The following is an 18,447-nucleotide window of genomic DNA, read 5'->3' as shown; positions in this document are numbered from 1 at the left end:
GACTCTAACACCAGCGATTTCTCTAAATCAAGTTAAAAGTTTATGGTGGAGCTAAAACAGGGTAAATATTAAGTAATATTGTAATGGTCTTCAAAGACAAACTATTCCCGACTACAATGCACGCGTCACGAGATGCAAACGTAGCTCATGAAAAAAAAATCTGTTATGATTAATAATAAACAACGTGATCAGAAATCAGAACGACGCGTAATCTACATTCGTAAATGCGAGTTTATGCCTTTTTGGGCATAAAAGGACGTGTCACTCATTTCCATTCTGGTGTAATTGGAATAAGGGGCGGGACTTTGATATTGTTTTGGATGTAATGAAACGAGCCAATGGGCTCAAAGAGTTTTCTCATGACGTCATAACCAAACGACACTCAACATGTCGGTGTAAAGATTAAGAAGCTGCTGGCGAGACAGGATAGCTTGGAAACTGTTTAAATGTTACTCGTGGCGGATAAACCACGAAAATGGCGCTTATGTCGGAGTTCGAGACGGTTTAGTTGAAGTGTGGGCACCGCTTTTGTCGTGGATATTTTTTTTTTGTACAACATTCCGTACGAGCGAGGAAATGAGGAAGTCGCCCAGCTGCTGGACGACTCGAGCTGGCTAGCTGTTAGCAGGAGTTCTTTGTTTTTGGGATTCGAGGCGGAGCTTTGGTGTAAACATGAGCTGAAACTGAGTGTCATCAAACATGCCGTCTTCACAGTGAAGATACTTGTTTAGTGTGTGTGACATCACCATAGAACAACAAGAAAGCCATCGTGGGCGTCAGTTGTAGCGTTTATTTAAAGAGCTTCGGTTTGGGAACGGCACTAAACAAAGGGGGTACCAAAAAAATGGGCAACTGTCTGAAGTCGCCAACGTCGGACGACATCTCTCTGCTTCATGAGTCCCAGTCTGACAGGGCGAGCGTCGGGGACGGGACGGATCCAGACCTTGAACCACCTCCCCCCTACCAGGTGAGCGAGGCGACTAACAAAACACCAACTCGGACTTGAATCATTCAAAAATAACTTTATTATGACTGGTGAGACGTAAAAGCCTTTTCACAGTGATGTCACACGTACTTCCGGGTGCCAAGGGACCAGAATGGATACTACAGTACTTAATGTTGTTACACTTTGTTTGCAATCACTCTTTCACCATGTGACTGGCTTTTCAAGATTGTCAACACTCGTCTGTAAGCGTAAGCTTGACTCGTCTGACCACCACAAAAACCAGTTAGGGAAATGTTTGCCGTCTCTGTGCGCCAACAGGAGCAGGCCCACATGCCCATGTACCATCCCACGCCCAGTCAGGCCCGTCTGGCCACCCAGCTGACGGAGGAGGAGCAGATCCGTATCGCCCAGCGCATCGGACTGATCCAGCACCTGCCCAAGGGTTTGTACGACGGCGGCCAAGATGGCGCAGAGAAGAAGATCCGAGAGTAAGTATTGTAAATTATGACTGATTAATAATATCACATGCAGGTGTGGCGCCTTGTCCTCTTTCAGCAGGTCCGAAACTTATAGTAAAAACATATTTGTGTTAAAAATAACAATCGGCTAATTAATGTGACAAATTTGTGTAACATAAAAATTACTTTTACATACTATTTTAATTAGATTATATTGTCGTTTTTGTTTGGCAGGTGTGTGATCTGCATGCTGGACTTTGTGTACGGCGACCCGGTGCGGTTCCTGCCTTGCATGCACATCTACCACATGGACTGCATAGACGACTGGCTCATGAGGTCCTTCACCTGCCCGTCCTGCATGGAGCCCGTCGACGCTGCCCTGCTCTCCACCTACGAGACCAACTGACGCCCTCCTCCTTCCCCGTCAGCTCGCCTTACACGTGACCACTGTGGGTTTAGCTTAAAAAAGGTTGGCTGTCGTCTTGCACTTCGAAAAAGATGTTGTTCGAACACCTCCCGTGTGTCGCTAAGAACGTTTCAGTCAACTATGTAGCGGAGATGTTTGTGTGTGTGTGTATGTGTGTCCACTTGAGCCGGTCTCAGTGGTCACCTCACTCTTAACTTATTCACCCAAAATCTTAAAGCGTATCACTAGAGCTCACACTTTATTAGCAGTTGCCTAATGTCTTGGTGCATTACGCTATACTTTATATATTTATGCATCTTGATTGACTATTGTGTGTGTGTGTACGTGTGCGTGCGTGTGTCTGTCATTCACTGGCAAGAGCCAGTATGGCTGTTTTTAGTTGGAATGAACATACTGTATGTAACATACTTTTATGTGAAGCCCCCTGGCTCACCTCATACATATTCAATGCAGTAATCCTCACTATATCGCGGTTCACTTATTGCAGATTTAGTGCATTACAGATTTTTTTTTGGGGGTGGGGGTAAGTACAGTGCAGTTACTCACCTGCACATCTTTGGTTCATTTAGCATTGCTGGCTAATTGACTATAATGTGGCAGCAATGATTGACGTAAGAACAAATGGGCGTCTTTACTTTGGAGAAAAAGAAGCCTAATTGAGCAGTTTCAAATCAAACATTTGGTAACCTACCAAGTTGCTTTGTAATACAGTGAACAGTTGGCGAATGCCCACACTCATAACAATATGGAACTTCTTGGTTGGGCCAACAATATGGAACAAATGCAAGTAAAGAGGAATGCTTAGCTTGATTTTTCTACAACATTTTCGTTAGAAAGAGCACTGCAAGGAATTGTGGGAAGCAGCAGCAAGCCCCATGATGCTTTGCGCTGCCTACATTGCAGAGACTGTCACTATGAGGGACATTGTCTGAAAAAAGAAAATCCGCAATGCACTGAATCCGTGATAGGTGAACCGCGATATAGCAAGGGAACACTGTTACATATAGTATTGTGTATTGTTATTATTAATTCCATGAGGGAAATAAACCGGTAGTAACTGCACTCAAGAAAGTGCGCGCACAGACATAAAAGACTTAAATGTGCATTTGTACTCTTAACACTAACCAAAACAGCAGCACCTACTAAGACACTTAAACAGTCCCTCAAATGAATTCAAGTGTGAACAATTTTGTATGAAAGATGATCTTGCATTATGTGGAGACGACGACTTCAGTGTTCCAGTAGACACGGACACGTGGTCGCTCCACAATGTTTGTTCTGCCTTGATTATTTTTCCATAGTCATCCTCATGCTTTTCTGTTAAACTCCACTTTGACTTCACGTAGAATTGTTTTAATGTTATTTCCAAAATACCTTTTGCCATCTGCAGTTCAATAAATAAACACCGCTACCCCCTATTTACAAAAACTAAAGCATAAGCAGAGCTTGGAAAGTACATAGGAAATATATTACATCTTGAGCTTCAAATGCTGTATGATGTAAAATAAGCAGAATTTTGAAAATAGCTGATGTGTGTGCGTGTGTGCACGCACAGCAGGAGGTCAGCTAGTGTAAAGGGCTCAGGCGGATTGTGACATGCAATCCACGGATTTGCACTTTAGAACAGTGTATAAAAACATTATATCATTAATATATGTAGACCTTATAATAACCTTGCACTATCACCACTTTGTTACTGTTCTCTCAGCCCCGCTTGTGTGCGGACAGAGGTTTGCTCTCGTCCCGTCAATCTCCGCTTCCTAGAAAGAACTACGAATGAACGAGTGGCAGTTGGGATTCACTCGCGTGTCCGCTTGAAAAAAAAAGAATCCCGCATCATAATTTTCGCATTTCAGAGTACATAATTTATTCTGACAAGAGCTGCAATGCTGTGTGTACTCACGCCGCCAATTTGACTTACTGCGCATGCGCATACGTGCAGTTGTAGCCACAGTTTTACCCGGTCACGTACTCTTTTCCGAGATGATAATCTCTGCGGAACGAGGCATCTGATGGCCGTGAGGAGCTTCACGATTGTTCATGGTAGACCGCGACCGCAGCAGATGAATTGGATAAAGTTATGCAAGATTCATTTCAAACATCGTGACAGATAATTGACGAGTGCTCGCCAGCTAACTAGAACTAGCTGGCTTGGTAGTAGCAGATGTTGCCAGCCAGCATGGATTTACGCATTTTATGGCACCGACACCGGCATATAATGGACCACGGCCACCATGAGGTGAGGGATCCTGGTTAAAGTAAGCCGTTTGAAACTAAAAAGAAGCGTTTTGGCAACAGCTTTTTTGGGAGGGAAAAGCGGCTGACAAACACGCCAGCCAAAATGCATCAGTTGCCTTCTCTGTTGTAGCAACAAAATCTGCGACAGCCCCCACCCAAAGAAAATAAATAATAAACTGCAACCAAGGTCTTCACCAGGGGGCAATTGATAGTTTTCAAGTGATCAAGTTGGATTTTTAATTTGTTGGGCAACGTCTTCATTCTGTAACAGTTGAAGGAGTAACGATTTGATTGTGATTCGCTAATCATTCGTTACTGTCAATGCGTATAGCGAATGGGGATTCAGACGGCGAGTCTGAGCACAACCGGTAACAATATAAAATATTATTCAATGAATCATGTTTTGGTTACAGCAGGTTATCATTCAAAGGGGGTAGCGTGACATTTTCTTACTTATTAACTATTTTTTTGGGGTTGCATTTAGGGTAGTTGAGACACAGGAACGCCTCACTGCGCAAACCTCTGTTCAAACCCAAATTGTGTGAATTACAAAAATAGTTTTTATATCATGTTTTTTTTTCCTTTGCAGTGTTGTAAACCCAATCTGAACGTGGCGTTTCCTGTAATCCTGTTTTATTTCATATGTTTGTGTTTGTTTGTTGGATCAAGGGCAAACTAGCCCTTGTGTGTAAAGAAGAAAATACAATAAATTTGGGAAGACCTTCCTTGGTATGATTCGTGTCATTGATACGTCCTCTAATAATCTTTAAGCCAAAGAAAGCTCTACGTAAATATAAAAATACCTGCATTCACCAACATTTCAATAAGTGCACAGTTCAATGAAATCAATGCAACAGCTGTATCAGAAATACAGTACTTTGTTTTTAATGACAAAAATGTAAAACAGTATTTGTAGATTTTATATTTGTATTAATTTATGTTCACGTATTTTCCTGTTTTTATATTTAAAATACCTATATTCTATATTGGATGTTTATATTTTTTCATTTATGAATTTTATATTTTACATTTTAAATCAATACCTTTATGACAGTGTCAACGTTATCTAAAAGGTACATCTGTAATATTTATATTTTGTAGTACATTGGTTATTGTTTTCATATATATTCTAATCCAAATGTCTTATTTGATTTAGAGTTGTGCATTTTATATTTTCAAATAATAATTGCATCGTTTTTACATTTTACATGAATACCTTTCTGACAGCATCACAGTTGTTTTAAAAAAAAAAAAAAAAAGTTTATTCACAACCAAACAAGCACATCAGGCATTGACATTTAAGTCCGTGTTGTAATCAGGGACCTTCCGTCCATTTGGATTGGAACATTCTGCTTTCTTTTGACACGCTTAATCAGATTTTCTGCACCGGAACACAGGGGAGCTTTGACTCGGAAATCAGAGTTGCATAATAAATCCGTCTTTAGCAAACTCTGCTAGTAATTCAGATTTTCTATGGTGGCATATTTAATCTCGGCAAACATCCTGACAATGTCGGTTTACAGAGTAATTGCACTCAAGTTTGCCTGACCCGACGGGAAGCAAATCCTTCGAGCACAAACGTTCTCTTCAAATAAAAACCACACTCATTTGTCTAGAGAGAGCATTTATTTTGAAAGAGACCCAAAATGTCTGCCATCACGGCTTGTACATGCCGTGGAAAGTGACGGGCATGGTGCACTCCACCTCAGCCCGGGCGATCTCAGACAGGTCCTTGGCGTTGAGAATGAGGAGGTACCCTGGTCTCTGGGAGCCAGGCGCCACCACGATGGTCAGCAGCACGCCTGGCCACGCAACAGATATCGCTTCACATCAGCACACATCAATTGTTGTCTATTGGCTTTGCTTTTTATTTGGCTTTTTTGCCACACGTGTACCACAAGTGAGACCGAGTTCCTCTCTTCCACCAGCATAAATTACCCACAATGGAAATGACCTATGACAGCTTCACTTCATATTTGAATTTAAAAACACCACCGAGTTTATCCATCCATTTGTCCAATTTCTATCGTGTCAAATCAATAGTGAGCGTACATACCGTCGTCCTCATCAACACCGTCGGGGGTCTGCACAAAGAGGGGCTCCGAAGGGTACGAGTCCGGCTCTTGCCAAATCCAGGTCTCCTTGGTCTTCACGTTCAACTTGCAGATCTGCAAGACGGAAGCTCAAGTGAACCCAAGGGGAGTGTGCGCGCGCGACAGCTTGCCAGTGAGGCCCAGTCCGCACCCTGTCTGGTATGAAGTGGTTGAGACCCAGGCCGTAGGCGTACGTGTAGTTCTTCCCTGCGTACTTTTCATAGTTGATCTGTGGGAACTCAAATGCTGCGAACACATCAAAATGCACTGTGTATTACTATGTACAGTATTAGTATTAGTATTTTACTGGCTTCTGATTTCAAAAGCAATTTCCATTCATTTGTGTATATGTAATAATATGAGGCAATCATATGGGTTTGCAGTCAGAACGGCCCTCCGAGTGGAACCAGAACTCCGATGTGGCCCGCGACAAAAATGAGTTTGACACCCCTGCTGTACTGCCGACTCGGTGAATTTCGGCCGCCGAGCATTTATATTATCAAGAGTCAGGTCAGCCTTGCAAATGGGAATCTGTTCTCAATTGCCTTGCCTGGATGAATAAAGGTAAAATAAAACATTTCAAAACATTATGTTCTGTAATTTTGCTGATTTTCTTTCCCTCTAAAATTCTCCAATGGTTTTATTCATGTTCATTCATTTCCTTTTTTAAATCTATCATTAAACATATATGTTCAACATTACATACATGCTGTATATTTAATAGAATTGGTTAAATACAATCATAATTCAAGTAATAACAAACACATGAGAATGAATCATAATTGATTTATTGTAAATAATAAAATGCATAACTATGCATAAATAATACATACTGTATATAAAGTTAAAACATTTTATCAATTGGTTACATAATTACAATACTACGTATAACAAATAACACAAACATAAAAATGAACTATTTTATTTAAAAACAAGCAACAATTTCCATACACATCTATTTTTATTTTTTTACCAAAATTAAAAAACAAATATGACCCTTAACCACAAACATTTGCTGATACACTATTGTTCAGAAGTCTGGAAGTCAATTAAATAAAGTCCTTATTTTTAAAAGAATTTTTTTTTTTTTTTTTTTATCATATTGGCAACATCTAGAGACTGGAATTTGGATTATTATAATGTTCATCAAAACCGGTGCTTGTCTTTCAAAGATAAGACAAATACTGTAAGTGATCCCAAACCTTTGACCGGTAGCTTGCATTTATGGTATATTTTAGTATATTCCTAAACTGTGTCAAGACCGAACGCGTGAATGCATTGGAGTTTTTACCCTGACGAGGTCCAGCGAAGAGCACCTCGGGCTCCAGCCAGATGGTCCCGTCAGCGTGCATGACGGCTGTGGCTGTGGTGTAAGGCAAGCTCACCAAGTTCTTGCCTTGCTCCTCCTGCATCGCACACACAAGAGCTGAGCCTTTGTGAAGCGGTGTAACAACCGCAATCAGATCATTAGATGACATCAGCGCCAGGTTCTGCTGTGACGGATCAAATCCAACTAACAATTGCTTTCCACACTTCGAAACTTCACACCCCTATCCTACCTTTGTGAGAGTTCTACATATGTTACGGCTCTGATATGTTACGTTATGACGCTGGGTCTAACCTCTTTCATGGAGAATTCCTGCAAAATGAATATTCCAGCCAAGGGATATTGTCAGATTGTGACAATTGCCCTCAACACAAAAGGGCAGAAGTGAGTGAGGGAGTTAAACTTCTGTCTACTGTCTTGACATTTGAGAATTTCTCTCGCCTCTGTTACGGTTCAGAATTGTCTTACACAAGTGTCGTCACGTATCTGTGACGACTCTGATACTACCTCCGAAAGCAGACAAAATGCCAGGTTTTACAGACTGTATGAAAGCTGAAGTCAGTTGGGATTTATAGAAAGCGTGATTGACCTTGTGGACGTCCAAGGGAATGACGTATCTGCGGACCTCCGGCTGGGGCGCTATCATGGCCGCCTGCTTCACCTCCTCCCAGTTGGCCCTCAGGTTGGCCAACCACAGGTAGTTGTACACAAACTCGAAGCTGATGCGCACGATAGACGTGAAGGAGGACAACAGCGTCAAACTAAATCTGTCAGCGACGCTGCAGCGACTCACCCCTTCCACGCGCACAGGTCGAACACAACGAAGCCGTTGTCCTCGTACGTGTTGATGTGGTGGAACATGCCGATGGCCGCCCCTTTGAACTTGTGGTCGTAGTACTCACCTGGATTCTTTCTGGCAATGTGGAACAACGTCTGCGAACCAAATCAGCATCACAACGTTAGCGTCGCCTCATTTGCATTTCAAATCACCTGAACACATCGACGGCAGGACCGCCAAAGTGGAACAAAGTCTATTCATATTTCCCATAGGAAATAATGTTAGCTTTGGTTTTGTCACAGAAAAATCACTTTTTTTTCCACACAATATTAAAAACCTACTCCAGTGGAGAGACTTTTTTTCACTTTTTCTAATGGAAAATCTGACTTGTCACAATATTACAACTTTTTCCCCAAAAGGAATCTTTTTGTCCCTGAAAATGCTACTTTTTTTTTTCTTCATAATACTACAACGACTGAACAATTGACTTTTTCACCTCACGGTACAAAGAATTGTTGTCAGTGAAAGTCTGACTTTTCCCCCCTCATAACGTTGTGACTTTTTCTTAAAAAAATATGTATATATTTTTGTCACGGAAACTGACCTTTTTCCCTTCATAATACTGTCACTTTTTCTGTAAAAAAAATAATAAACTTCATGTCACAGAAAATCAGACTTTTTTTGGTATGATTTTTTTTCTTTAAAAAGACGGACAAAAATCAGAATTTTCTCTTAATAATCCTATGCCTTTTTTTTTTTTTTAAATATATATATACTGTTATGTAAAATTGCGATTTTTTTCCCCTGACAATACGTAAAATTTTTGTCAGGAAAAATCTTACTTTTTTTCCTCTCATAATACTGTAATTTCCCCTCCACAAATAAAGACTTTTTAACACGGAAAATGTGACTTTTTTCCAATGACTATATATCTTTAATTTTTCCTTTTAAAAAGATAACTTTTTTTTTTTGCTATGGAAACTCTTAACGTTTTCTCACTGTAATAGAATGACTTTTTGTCACCCAAAAAATATGACCTTTTCCCTCATAATGCTACAAACTTTTCCAGAGAAATATCCCTTTTTGTCTTTTTTTTTTTTTACTTAATTTTTTACAGAAAATCACACTTTTTTTCCCCCCGCCCCTGATAAGATTGGCTGACGCTTGTTTTGTGGGATAAAAAAAAAATATATTGAAAAAGCAAAATACTCCATCCTTTTGTTTGACTTGTTAGGCATATTTTTCAAGAAATGTTTGGCCAAAGTCCAAGTTGTTCAACTTTGGAGTCTCCACTGTGCGTTTTTATGTCTACCCCTTGGCTCTCGTTGGACTCGAAGCAGTCCATGTAGTTGGAGCCTCGGATGCTCCAGGCGCTCAAGAACTTGAGCAGGTTGATCTTCACCGGCGTCTCCACGAAGACGAAGTAGTTTTCCGACATGCCGAAGCTGTGCACGTAGGCGGGCTTGAACCGCTCGGCGCTGGGGAACTGCACCACCACCCTGGCCTTCTCGATGGGGTCCGACTTGTCTGAGACGACAGCGTGACGAGGATGTTAGACTTCACGAAAATTATTAAGAAACCTGAACATAACACCATAACAGCTTGTTTTTGTTTTGTTTGAGAATTGGTCGTTTTACTGATGACAAAGCAAGTCTTTTTCTGATAGCCTTGATCATTTTTAAAAAATACGTTTCACAGATTTATTTATAGACACACCAGGAAGAATTGTTTGGGTTAAATGGCAACATCTAGGAGGGATGGAAATGGCCGGGACCTTCCTCACTCAAGACATTTGATTAAGATCTGACCTTGTGGAGCTGAGAAACTGCCAATTTTTCAATATGTACCACTTTTATTCCTGAAAATATGCAACTCCTCTGCAAAAACATACTTTTTTCCTGAAACTACGTATTTTTTTTCTCAAATAAACATTTTCTCCAAAAATGTCTTATCTTTTAAAAAATATTGACTTTTTTTTTCAAAATATAGTTTTTAAAATCCCTAACCTTTAAGACTCCTTTTCTCAAATCAATTAAACTAAATGACTTTTTTCTTGAAGCTATTAGGGGGAAAAAAATCTTGAAAATACAGTATACCACTTTTTCTCAGAAATGTGGGATTTTTCCCCCAAAATATGCTTTTTCTAATATTATTATTATTACTATTTTCACAAAATAATAAGACATTTTTTTCTAAAAAAAAATAGATGTATTGCTAAACATGTTAACCAAATACTACGTTGCTTTGTAACATGGAACCGGACCTTTTTTTTGCGGGTTACACCTACGAACGCTACCAAACACCGAGAGGAACAAAGCAGCAAGCTATTGTGTCATTTGTTTGGTATATATTGGGATATTTTGTCTATTATGTGTCTTTGAGGTTGCACAGACTATAGTCTACTAGTCCACGGCGACAGAGCGTGACTTGAGCAAGTGGCTGATCACGTGATTTTGACGTGCAACCCCCTTTGTGTGCCCCGATACTTGGCCTTGGTCGTCCATTGCCGCAAACCTTTCTGCGTGGGTGGAATCCTGACAATGTTGTAGGCCAGCGTGGCTCCTTTCCCCATGCAATTCCCGATGTTGTACACGGTGCCGTCCCTCTCGATGTGGGGGTGGGCCGTCACGCCGTTGATGTTGATGTAGTTGCACATGTCCACCTGTGAGGCACAAATGGAGCGTTTTTTTTTAACAAAGAGGGCCTCGTCGTTTGTTTCTCCCACGCCGCGCACCTTCTTCAGCGTGTCTAGAGTGTCGGTGTCCACTTTGGTGATGTAGTTGGTTTCGGTGACGGCGTAAAAGTCCTCGCCCACCGGGTAGACGTTGACCAGGCAGTTGTCTGTCACCTCAACACCCTTGAAGTAGGAGAAAAACCTACACGCAGGTTTCAGCATGTTTTAAACACTGAGGGAGAAACCAGTGACTGTCGTCTACGTACCTTGAGAAGATGTTTTTGCAGGGGTCGGGATAAGCGAATGTGCCAAATTCGGTGATCACCACACGCTTCTCCGTGATGGCCCGCACGTAAGCGTCCGTTTTGACGAATCTATAAACAGCAAACGCGTCGTGATCAACTTTTCTGGTAAGAGCGCAACACAAGTGAAACAGTATACACCAAGTGCCACCATCATAACCAACATTACAATTCAGTTGCGTAGTAGGGATAAGTGTTCATCAAAAAAATGAGGGTTTTTTTTTTTTTCCCCCCCTGAAAAAGTATATTTAGCCTCATTCATCCACTGTAACATTTTTCACAGTTTGAACATGAACACGGCTTGAACATAGAAAAAAAAAAAGCTATGATTAGTTCATTAAAATGTATGAATAAAAGCTAATTAACAATTCAACCCAAATAAATGTTTAAAAACAAACAGTTCTTAATGATTGAATGGAATTGTGTTGACATTAAAAGGCAACATTTACATAGCTTAGCAACTGAAGTATTTGACTTAAAACAAATCTCAAAAATATCTGATTTTTTTCCTCATTTAAGTACAACGTTAATCCAGTGTAATTTGATGTATGCCCTAAAGTGAAATGAAATTACATTTTGATTTTCATTTCACAAGATTGTATTTTATATATATATATATATATATATATATACACAACTTTTTTTCTTCAAACTATCTCACTTTTTGTTGAAAATACACATTTTCCCGCCAAAATGTTTGTCCAATTTACAACTTTATTCTCCTAAGATTACACCTTTAACCGAGTGTAATTTTACACTCGGGTGTGGGGGGGGGGGGGGGGGGGGAGACTCTAAATTCAAACTACCAGCCTACGACAGATTGTTTTGACGATAAAGTTGATTTTTAATTCAACAAAGTCTTCTGAGGCATTTTACTTGCGAAAGTAGGTGACTTGTCCGTTCTTGAAGTCAAACTTGTGCATGAGCGCCTGTCCATCAAAGAGGTGGTAGAAGGGCTCGTCTCCCACCTCGAAAAGACCCGGACCCAAACGCAGAAGACTTCCCCTCAGAAAGGACGGAATCCTTCCTGGGGGAAATAACACACCACATTCAGGCGTCCAAGTGGTCTGTCATAATAATCCAACATAATGGAGAGAAAAAAAAAAATAAAAAAATTAAAAAAAAGGGAACCTATGACCGTTGCGGGAAGAGGCTCGGCAAGCTCCTCGCAGGTCTCGAAGATCTTCTTGTAGCCACCGGCTGGGTGTTCAAATCTGTTTGCGAGCATCAAATAAAATCTAATTCAAACAACCTTAGGTCACATTCAATTAAGCACGATTAAATCTCTTAAAATGAAATGAATTACAGTTAAATTCCTCAAACTGTAAATCGATACAATTACTGCAAATTCAAAAGATTTGCTTTAAATGTAATCCAATGAAATAACTTTGAAATTGAAATAGATAAAATTACTGTGGCTTAAATGCAATAACTTTACATTTAATCAAATTAAATAACAATTACTGAATGACAATTAAAACCATTAAAATTAATTTTGTTGCAAAAATACAGTCCAGTTAAATATATTAAATTAAATTAAAATTAAGTGCACTACGATTAAATTCATTACAATTAAATATACATGGGCATAATAAAATGAAATAACAAAATTAAATCACATTAGTAGCAATTACACTTATTAAAATGGAATCCTGGTCAATTAAATTGAATGTGATTAAATAAGATGAAACAATGTAAATTATTTGCAGGAAACCTTCTGTGTTGTTGTGGTAATAAAACCCAAAAATATCTGATTCAATTCCAATTTTACCTGCTGACCATGATTCCTCTAGTGTGGAATAAAACAAGGCAAACTCTTGACGTACAAGTCTGGACTCTCTGGCCAGAATGCAGCTATTTATCCATCTCGTGCCACCTCACACGCTGCGTTGTCAAGCTTTTAGTTTTCTTTTTTTCTTTTTTACACCCCCTTGTTTCTGGCCAATCAGGTTCAAGTGTGAACAAGAATCCTATTGTGCTGCGATATATCCCGTGCTGGATGTCTCAGTTGCAGGCCCGCTTGAAGCCGGATTTGTGGTGCACACAGAATTAGAAATATGTCGCAATGGGGTTTTGGGGCCAGTTGTTGACCTTTACAATTAATATGTGCTTAGTCATGCAAAGTATACATACTGTACAGTATACCGAGCTTTGCTACAATATTAGCTACGCCTTCATTTTTGTTTGACACAGGTATTAATGAAACCATGTTTATTATTGTGATTAATACAGCCCTATGGGGGGCACAAGCCAGTGCAAACTGTAGGCCGGTCCCAAGCCCGGATAAATGCAGAGGGTTGCGTCAGGAAGGGCATCCGGCTTAAAACTTTGCCAAACAAATATGAGCGTTCATCCAAAGAATTCCACACCGGATCGGTCGTGTCCCGGGTTAACAACGTCCGCCACCGGCGCCGTCGACCTGCAGGGCGCCGGTGGAAATTCAGCTACTGTGGGTAAAAGTTGAAGGAGAAGAGGTGGAAAGCGGGTTCGTCGGCAGAAAGAGAAGAGGAAGGCACAGAGCCTAGAACTGAATGTGGGGACTTTGAATGTTGGGACTATGACAGGAAAATCTCGAAGTTGGTTGACATGATGATTAGGACAAAGGTTGACATATTGTGTGTCCAGGAGACCAGGTGGAAAGGCAGCAAGGCTAGAAGTTTAGGGGCAGGGTTGAAATTATTTTACCATGGTGGAGATGGGAAGAGAAATGGAGTCGGGGTTATTTTAAAAGAAGAGTTGGCTAAGAATTTCTTGGAGGTGAAAAGAGTATCAGATCGAGTGATGAGGCTGAAACTTGAAATTGAGGCTGTTATGGATAATGTGATTAGTGGCTATGCCCCACAGGTAGGATGTGACCTAGAGGTGAAAGAGAAATTCTGGAAGGAGCTAGACGACATTACCAGACAACTAGCAACCCTTTATTGCTCAGTGACTGTTTTTTTTTTGTCAATGTCTTTATGTCTCAAAAGTGTTCTCTGTCAATTGACTGTCTGTTGTCATACTAGAGCGGCTCCAACTACCGGAGACAAATTCCTTGTGTGTTTTTATGGACATACTTGGCAAATAAAGATTATTCTGATTCTGATTCTGAAGTAGTTCTGAGCATCCCAGACAGAGAGAGAGTTGTGATTGGTGCAGACTGTAGTGGACATGTTGGTGAAGGAAGCAGGGGTGATGAAGAAGTGATAGGTAAGTACGGCATCCAGGAAAGGAACTTGGAGGGACAGATGGTGGTAGACTTTGCAACAAGGATGCAAATGGCTGTACTGAACACTTTTTTCCAGAAGAGGCAGGAACATAGGGTGACCTACAAGAGCGGAGGGAGAAGCACGCAGGTGGATTACATCTTGTGCAGACGATGTCATCTGAAGGAGGTTACCGACTGTAAGGTCGTGGTAGGGAGAGTGTGGCTAGACAGCATAGGATGGTGGTGTGTAAGATGACTCTGGTGGTGGGGAGGAAGATTAGGAAGACAAAGGCAGAGCAGAGAACCATGTGGTGGAAGCTGAGACAGGACGAGTGTTGTGCAGCTTTTCGGGAAGAGGTGAGACAGGCTCTCGGTGGACGGGAGGAGCTTCCAGAAGACTGGACCACTGCAGCCAAGGTGATCAGAGAGGCAGGCAGGAGAGTACTTGGTGTATCTTCTGGCAGGAGAGGAGAGAAGGAGACTTGGTGGTGGAACCTCCCAGTACAGGAAATCATTCAAGGAAAAAGGTTAGCGAAGAAGAAGTGGGACACTGAGAGGACCGAGGAGAGGCGAAAGGAATACATTGAGATGAGACATAGGGCAAAGGTAGAGGTGGCAAAGGCCAAACAAGAGGCAGATGATGACATGTATGCCAGGTTGGACACTAAAGAAGGAGAAAAGGATCTATACAGGTTGGCCAGACAGAGGGATAGAGATGGGAAGGATGTGCAGCAGGTTAGGGTGATTAAGGATAGAGATGGAAATATGTTGACTGGTGCCAGTAGTGTGCTAGATAGATACTTCGAGGAGTTGATGAATGAGGAAAATGAGAGAGAAGGGAGAGTAGAAGAGGCAAGTGTGGTGGACCACGAAGTGGCCATGATTAGTAAGGGGGAAGGTAGAAAGGCATTAAAGAGGATGAAAAATTGAAAAGCAGTTGGTCCTGATGACATTCTTCAGAGAAGTATGTTAGAATAATACAGGACATGTACGATGGCAGCAGAACAGCGGTGAGGTGTGCTGTAGGTGTGACAGACGTATTGAAGGTGGAGGTGGGACTGCATCAGGGATCAGCCCTGAGCCCCTTCCTGTTTGCAGTGGTGATGGATAGGCTGACAGATGAGGTTAGACTGGAATCCCCGTGGACCATGATGTTTGCAGATGACATTGTGATCTGCAGTGAAAGCAGGGAGCGGGTGGAGGAACAGTTAGAAATATGGAGGCGTGCACTGGAAAGTAGAGGAATGAAGATTAGCTGAAGTAAAACAGAATATATGTGCATGAATGAGAGGGGTGGTGGGGGGAGAGTGAGGCTACAGGGAGAAGAGATAGCAAGGGCGGAGGACTTGAAATACTTGGGGTCAACCGTCCAGAGCAATGGTGAGTGTGGTCAGGAAGTGAAGAAACGGGTCCAAGAAGGTTGGAACGGGTGGAGGAAGGTTTCAGGTGTGTCATGTGACAGAAGAGTCTCTGCTAGGATGAAGGGCAAAGTTTATAAAACAGTGGTGAGGCCAGCCATGATGTACGGATTTGAAACAGTGGCACTGAAGGGACAACAGGAAGCAGAGCTGGAGGTGGCCGAAATGAAGATGTTGAGGTTCGCTCTCGGAGTGACCAGGTTGGATCAAATTAGAAATGAGCTCATCAGAGGGACAGCCAAGGTTCGATGTTTTGGAGACAAAGTTAGAGAAGCAGACTTGGATGGTTTGGACACGTCCAGAGGAGAAATAGTGAGTATATCGGTAGACGCATGATGAGGATGGAGCTGCCAGGCAAGAGAGCTAGAGGAAGACCAACGAGGTGGTTGATGGATGTCGTGAGGGAAGACAGGAGGAAAGTTGATGTTCGAGAGGAGGATGCAGGAGATAAGCTTACATGGGGAAGGAGGACGCGCTGTGGCGACCCCTAAAGGGACAACCCCAAAGGAAAAGAAGAAGTTTATTATTGTGATTGTGATTCAAAACTAAAAAACTTTTACAAAGAAATCATTAACTATATAATTTTTTCAGTGAGTTTTTCCTAAAAATATATATTTTCCTCCCCCCAAATATAATTTTTCACAATGATGCCTGACTTTTTTCTTGAAAATAAGACTCTTGGAAAATACACTTTTTCTTAAAAAAAAAATTTCTTGAAAATATTTGATATTTTCTCTTAAAAGTATCTGATTTTACTTTTTGAAATATATGTATTTCCCCATTAAATTACAACCCTTTCTCCTGTCATTTTTCATATTTTACACTGAAAATTTTAAATGTTAAAAAAAAATGAGATCCATAAATTGCCCCTTTCTCTTGACTTTTTCTGTCGTGCCAAGATGAATGTGCCTACTGAATTTTGTGCCAATTGGTGAAACTGGCACTGGATGCCATTTGTTTTTCGGTCTCTGGGCACCAAAGGACCCCCTGGTGCTTGGGTCCAAAATCTAAATAAAAATATAAAGTCATTGCTGACTTGATAAATTTAGGCCAGAGGTTCTTGGACGTAAAATGTCTTAATTTTCTTGTCTCGGTACAGTTCTAATCCAGGAAAATGGGGGATTATGTTGGACAAACGCCGCCTTGTTCATACTGCGGGGCGGGGAAGTGAGTTATGACGCTTAGTCATCATGCCACACTACTTTTATTTCGTCCTTATAGAACAAATACTATTGTAATATACAGTGTGGACACTATATGGTCCATTCCAGAATGAAAGGAAAATTTAGGCATGAACACTTTTTAAAAACGGACCATTTTCTGTCCAATTATTATTATTATTATTATTATTATTATTTACGTTACCAGGTTGAAAATCCATGCTAATGTTAGAGTTTTTGCTCAAGAGTACATGATGGTTGTGTTGGTCAAAAACACATTTATAATAAAAAGAAAAACTTGCAGTATAGAAAATGGATGGATGATATTTATGTTTTTTTTTTTTGGAGTAACAGGGTTGCTTTGCTTTGCTCTGTATATATATATATATATATATTTATTTTTTTTCTTTTTTAATATATTATTTGAAATTTCATGGGGAGGATAGAAAAATATCCTCCAATTCTGGAATAACCCATATATAATAATACATCTTGCTCAGTTGTCATGGAGACATCTTTTTCAACAGTTGGGATTAATCCATTTTTCTACATTCCGCATCACTTGATAAATCGTCGTCCCCCCCCCCACACCTGTTATGAGTTTCCATTATACGTCACACGCCCTTAATCACAGGATACAGTTTGCACAGTTGCCATAGAAATATTATGGGATATGACTCTCACAGAGCTAACAATCCATCTTGGCCACCTGACTCATCACCATGACAACGGGGCCGATGCCAACCCCCTGTTGAGGACTGAAATACTGACGGTCCCCTTTTGTCCTGGAACCTTTCTGACACATTTGTATACGAGGATAGCGACCTCAAGTGGACAACATAGTACAGTACACACATTTAAGGACAAATTATACAGTACTAACAGAAGGACTGGATATATGTCAGTCATTGTGGTAACTTTATACACACGTCTATAAAAGCACTCAAGGTCCAAGACAGGAAGTCCAGTGTCAACAATTTTATATGGTATTTGAATAAACATAAATGTACTTTTTCAACAATCAAAACGTTAGAGAGGAAACGTCACACAGTACTGAAATTGTTGTATGAGGCGGGTTAATTGGCGGCGTAAATCGATTCCTCCTGTCGCAAAGAAAACGTGTCACTACAAAGGTCGGTTAGTTATTGAACCCTATTTAGAGTTGGCCGGTGTATTATTTGACGAGCTGTCAAATATGATAACATCAGAATCTGTTGGTTCTGAAACCGGTTTCGTCTTATTATAATGGCTGTACGATACGACAGACTGTCACCATCACAGGTCACCGTCCTCCATTTTTGAGTTGCACGCACGCGTACTGGTGGAGCGTTCATCAACCTCGGAATTCGGAAAGTCTTTTCGTCACATCATAGGTGGTCGCAGAAAATACAGCCGAAACCAACAACAAAGTTTCAGTGATTACCAATATTTTATAGGGT

General features: G+C 40.8%; 2 protein-coding genes across 3 annotated transcripts; one reads left to right on the top strand and one right to left on the bottom strand.

The window, feature by feature from the left end:
- The first annotated feature begins 363 nt into the window (after positions 1-363).
- LOC133489179 (RING finger protein 11-like) lies at positions 364-4,794 on the top strand. Its single transcript, XM_061798016.1, has 3 exons — positions 364-967; positions 1,265-1,434; positions 1,639-4,794. The coding sequence occupies exons 1-3, from the start codon at positions 845-847 to the stop codon at positions 1,808-1,810; spliced, it is 465 nt and encodes a 154-aa protein (XP_061654000.1). The 5' UTR covers positions 364-844; the 3' UTR covers positions 1,811-4,794.
- Positions 4,795-5,676: 882 nt separating this feature from the next.
- On the bottom strand, positions 5,677-13,134 carry rpe65a (retinoid isomerohydrolase RPE65 a). 2 transcript variants are annotated; one of them, XM_061798417.1, is made up of 13 exons: positions 13,015-13,134; positions 12,375-12,457; positions 12,120-12,270; positions 11,208-11,315; positions 11,002-11,143; positions 10,782-10,929; positions 9,580-9,794; positions 8,283-8,422; positions 8,079-8,208; positions 7,454-7,568; positions 6,314-6,408; positions 6,126-6,237; positions 5,677-5,871 (listed from the first exon to the last, which is right to left on the bottom strand). In XM_061798417.1, the coding sequence occupies exons 1-13, from the start codon at positions 13,023-13,025 to the stop codon at positions 5,726-5,728; spliced, it is 1,596 nt and encodes a 531-aa protein (XP_061654401.1). In that variant the 5' UTR covers positions 13,026-13,134; the 3' UTR covers positions 5,677-5,725. The 2 variants fall into 2 exon arrangements, with proteins under 2 accessions (XP_061654401.1, XP_061654402.1); XM_061798418.1 differs by having other exon boundaries at positions 12,382-12,457; positions 13,015-13,095.
- Positions 13,135-18,447: the final 5,313 nt, after the last annotated feature.

Source organism: Phyllopteryx taeniolatus, chromosome 14, assembly GCF_024500385.1.
Source record: "Phyllopteryx taeniolatus isolate TA_2022b chromosome 14, UOR_Ptae_1.2, whole genome shotgun sequence".
Classification (NCBI taxonomy): Eukaryota; Metazoa; Chordata; class Actinopteri; order Syngnathiformes; family Syngnathidae; genus Phyllopteryx; species Phyllopteryx taeniolatus.
Note: the sequence above shows the minus strand (reverse complement) of the source record. Positions and strands in the feature narration are given on the sequence as shown.

Excerpts from the sequence above, each read along its gene's own strand:
- LOC133489179 (XM_061798016.1), top strand. The coding sequence starts at position 845 with ATGGGCAACTGTCTGAAGTCGCCAACGTCGGACGACATCTCTCTGCTT. Across the intron at positions 968-1,264 it reads AACCACCTCCCCCCTACCAG|GAGCAGGCCCACATGCCCAT; the intron begins GTGAGCGAGGCG and ends GTGCGCCAACAG. Across the intron at positions 1,435-1,638 it reads GCAGAGAAGAAGATCCGAGA|GTGTGTGATCTGCATGCTGG; the intron begins GTAAGTATTGTA and ends TTTGTTTGGCAG.
- rpe65a (XM_061798417.1), bottom strand. Across the intron at positions 8,209-8,282 it reads GACCTGTGCGCGTGGAAGGG|CTTCGAGTTTGTGTACAACT; the intron begins GTGAGTCGCTGC and ends CGTGCGCATCAG. Across the intron at positions 6,409-7,453 it reads CTTCGCTGGACCTCGTCAGG|CATTTGAGTTCCCACAGATC; the intron begins GTAAAAACTCCA and ends ATGTGTTCGCAG.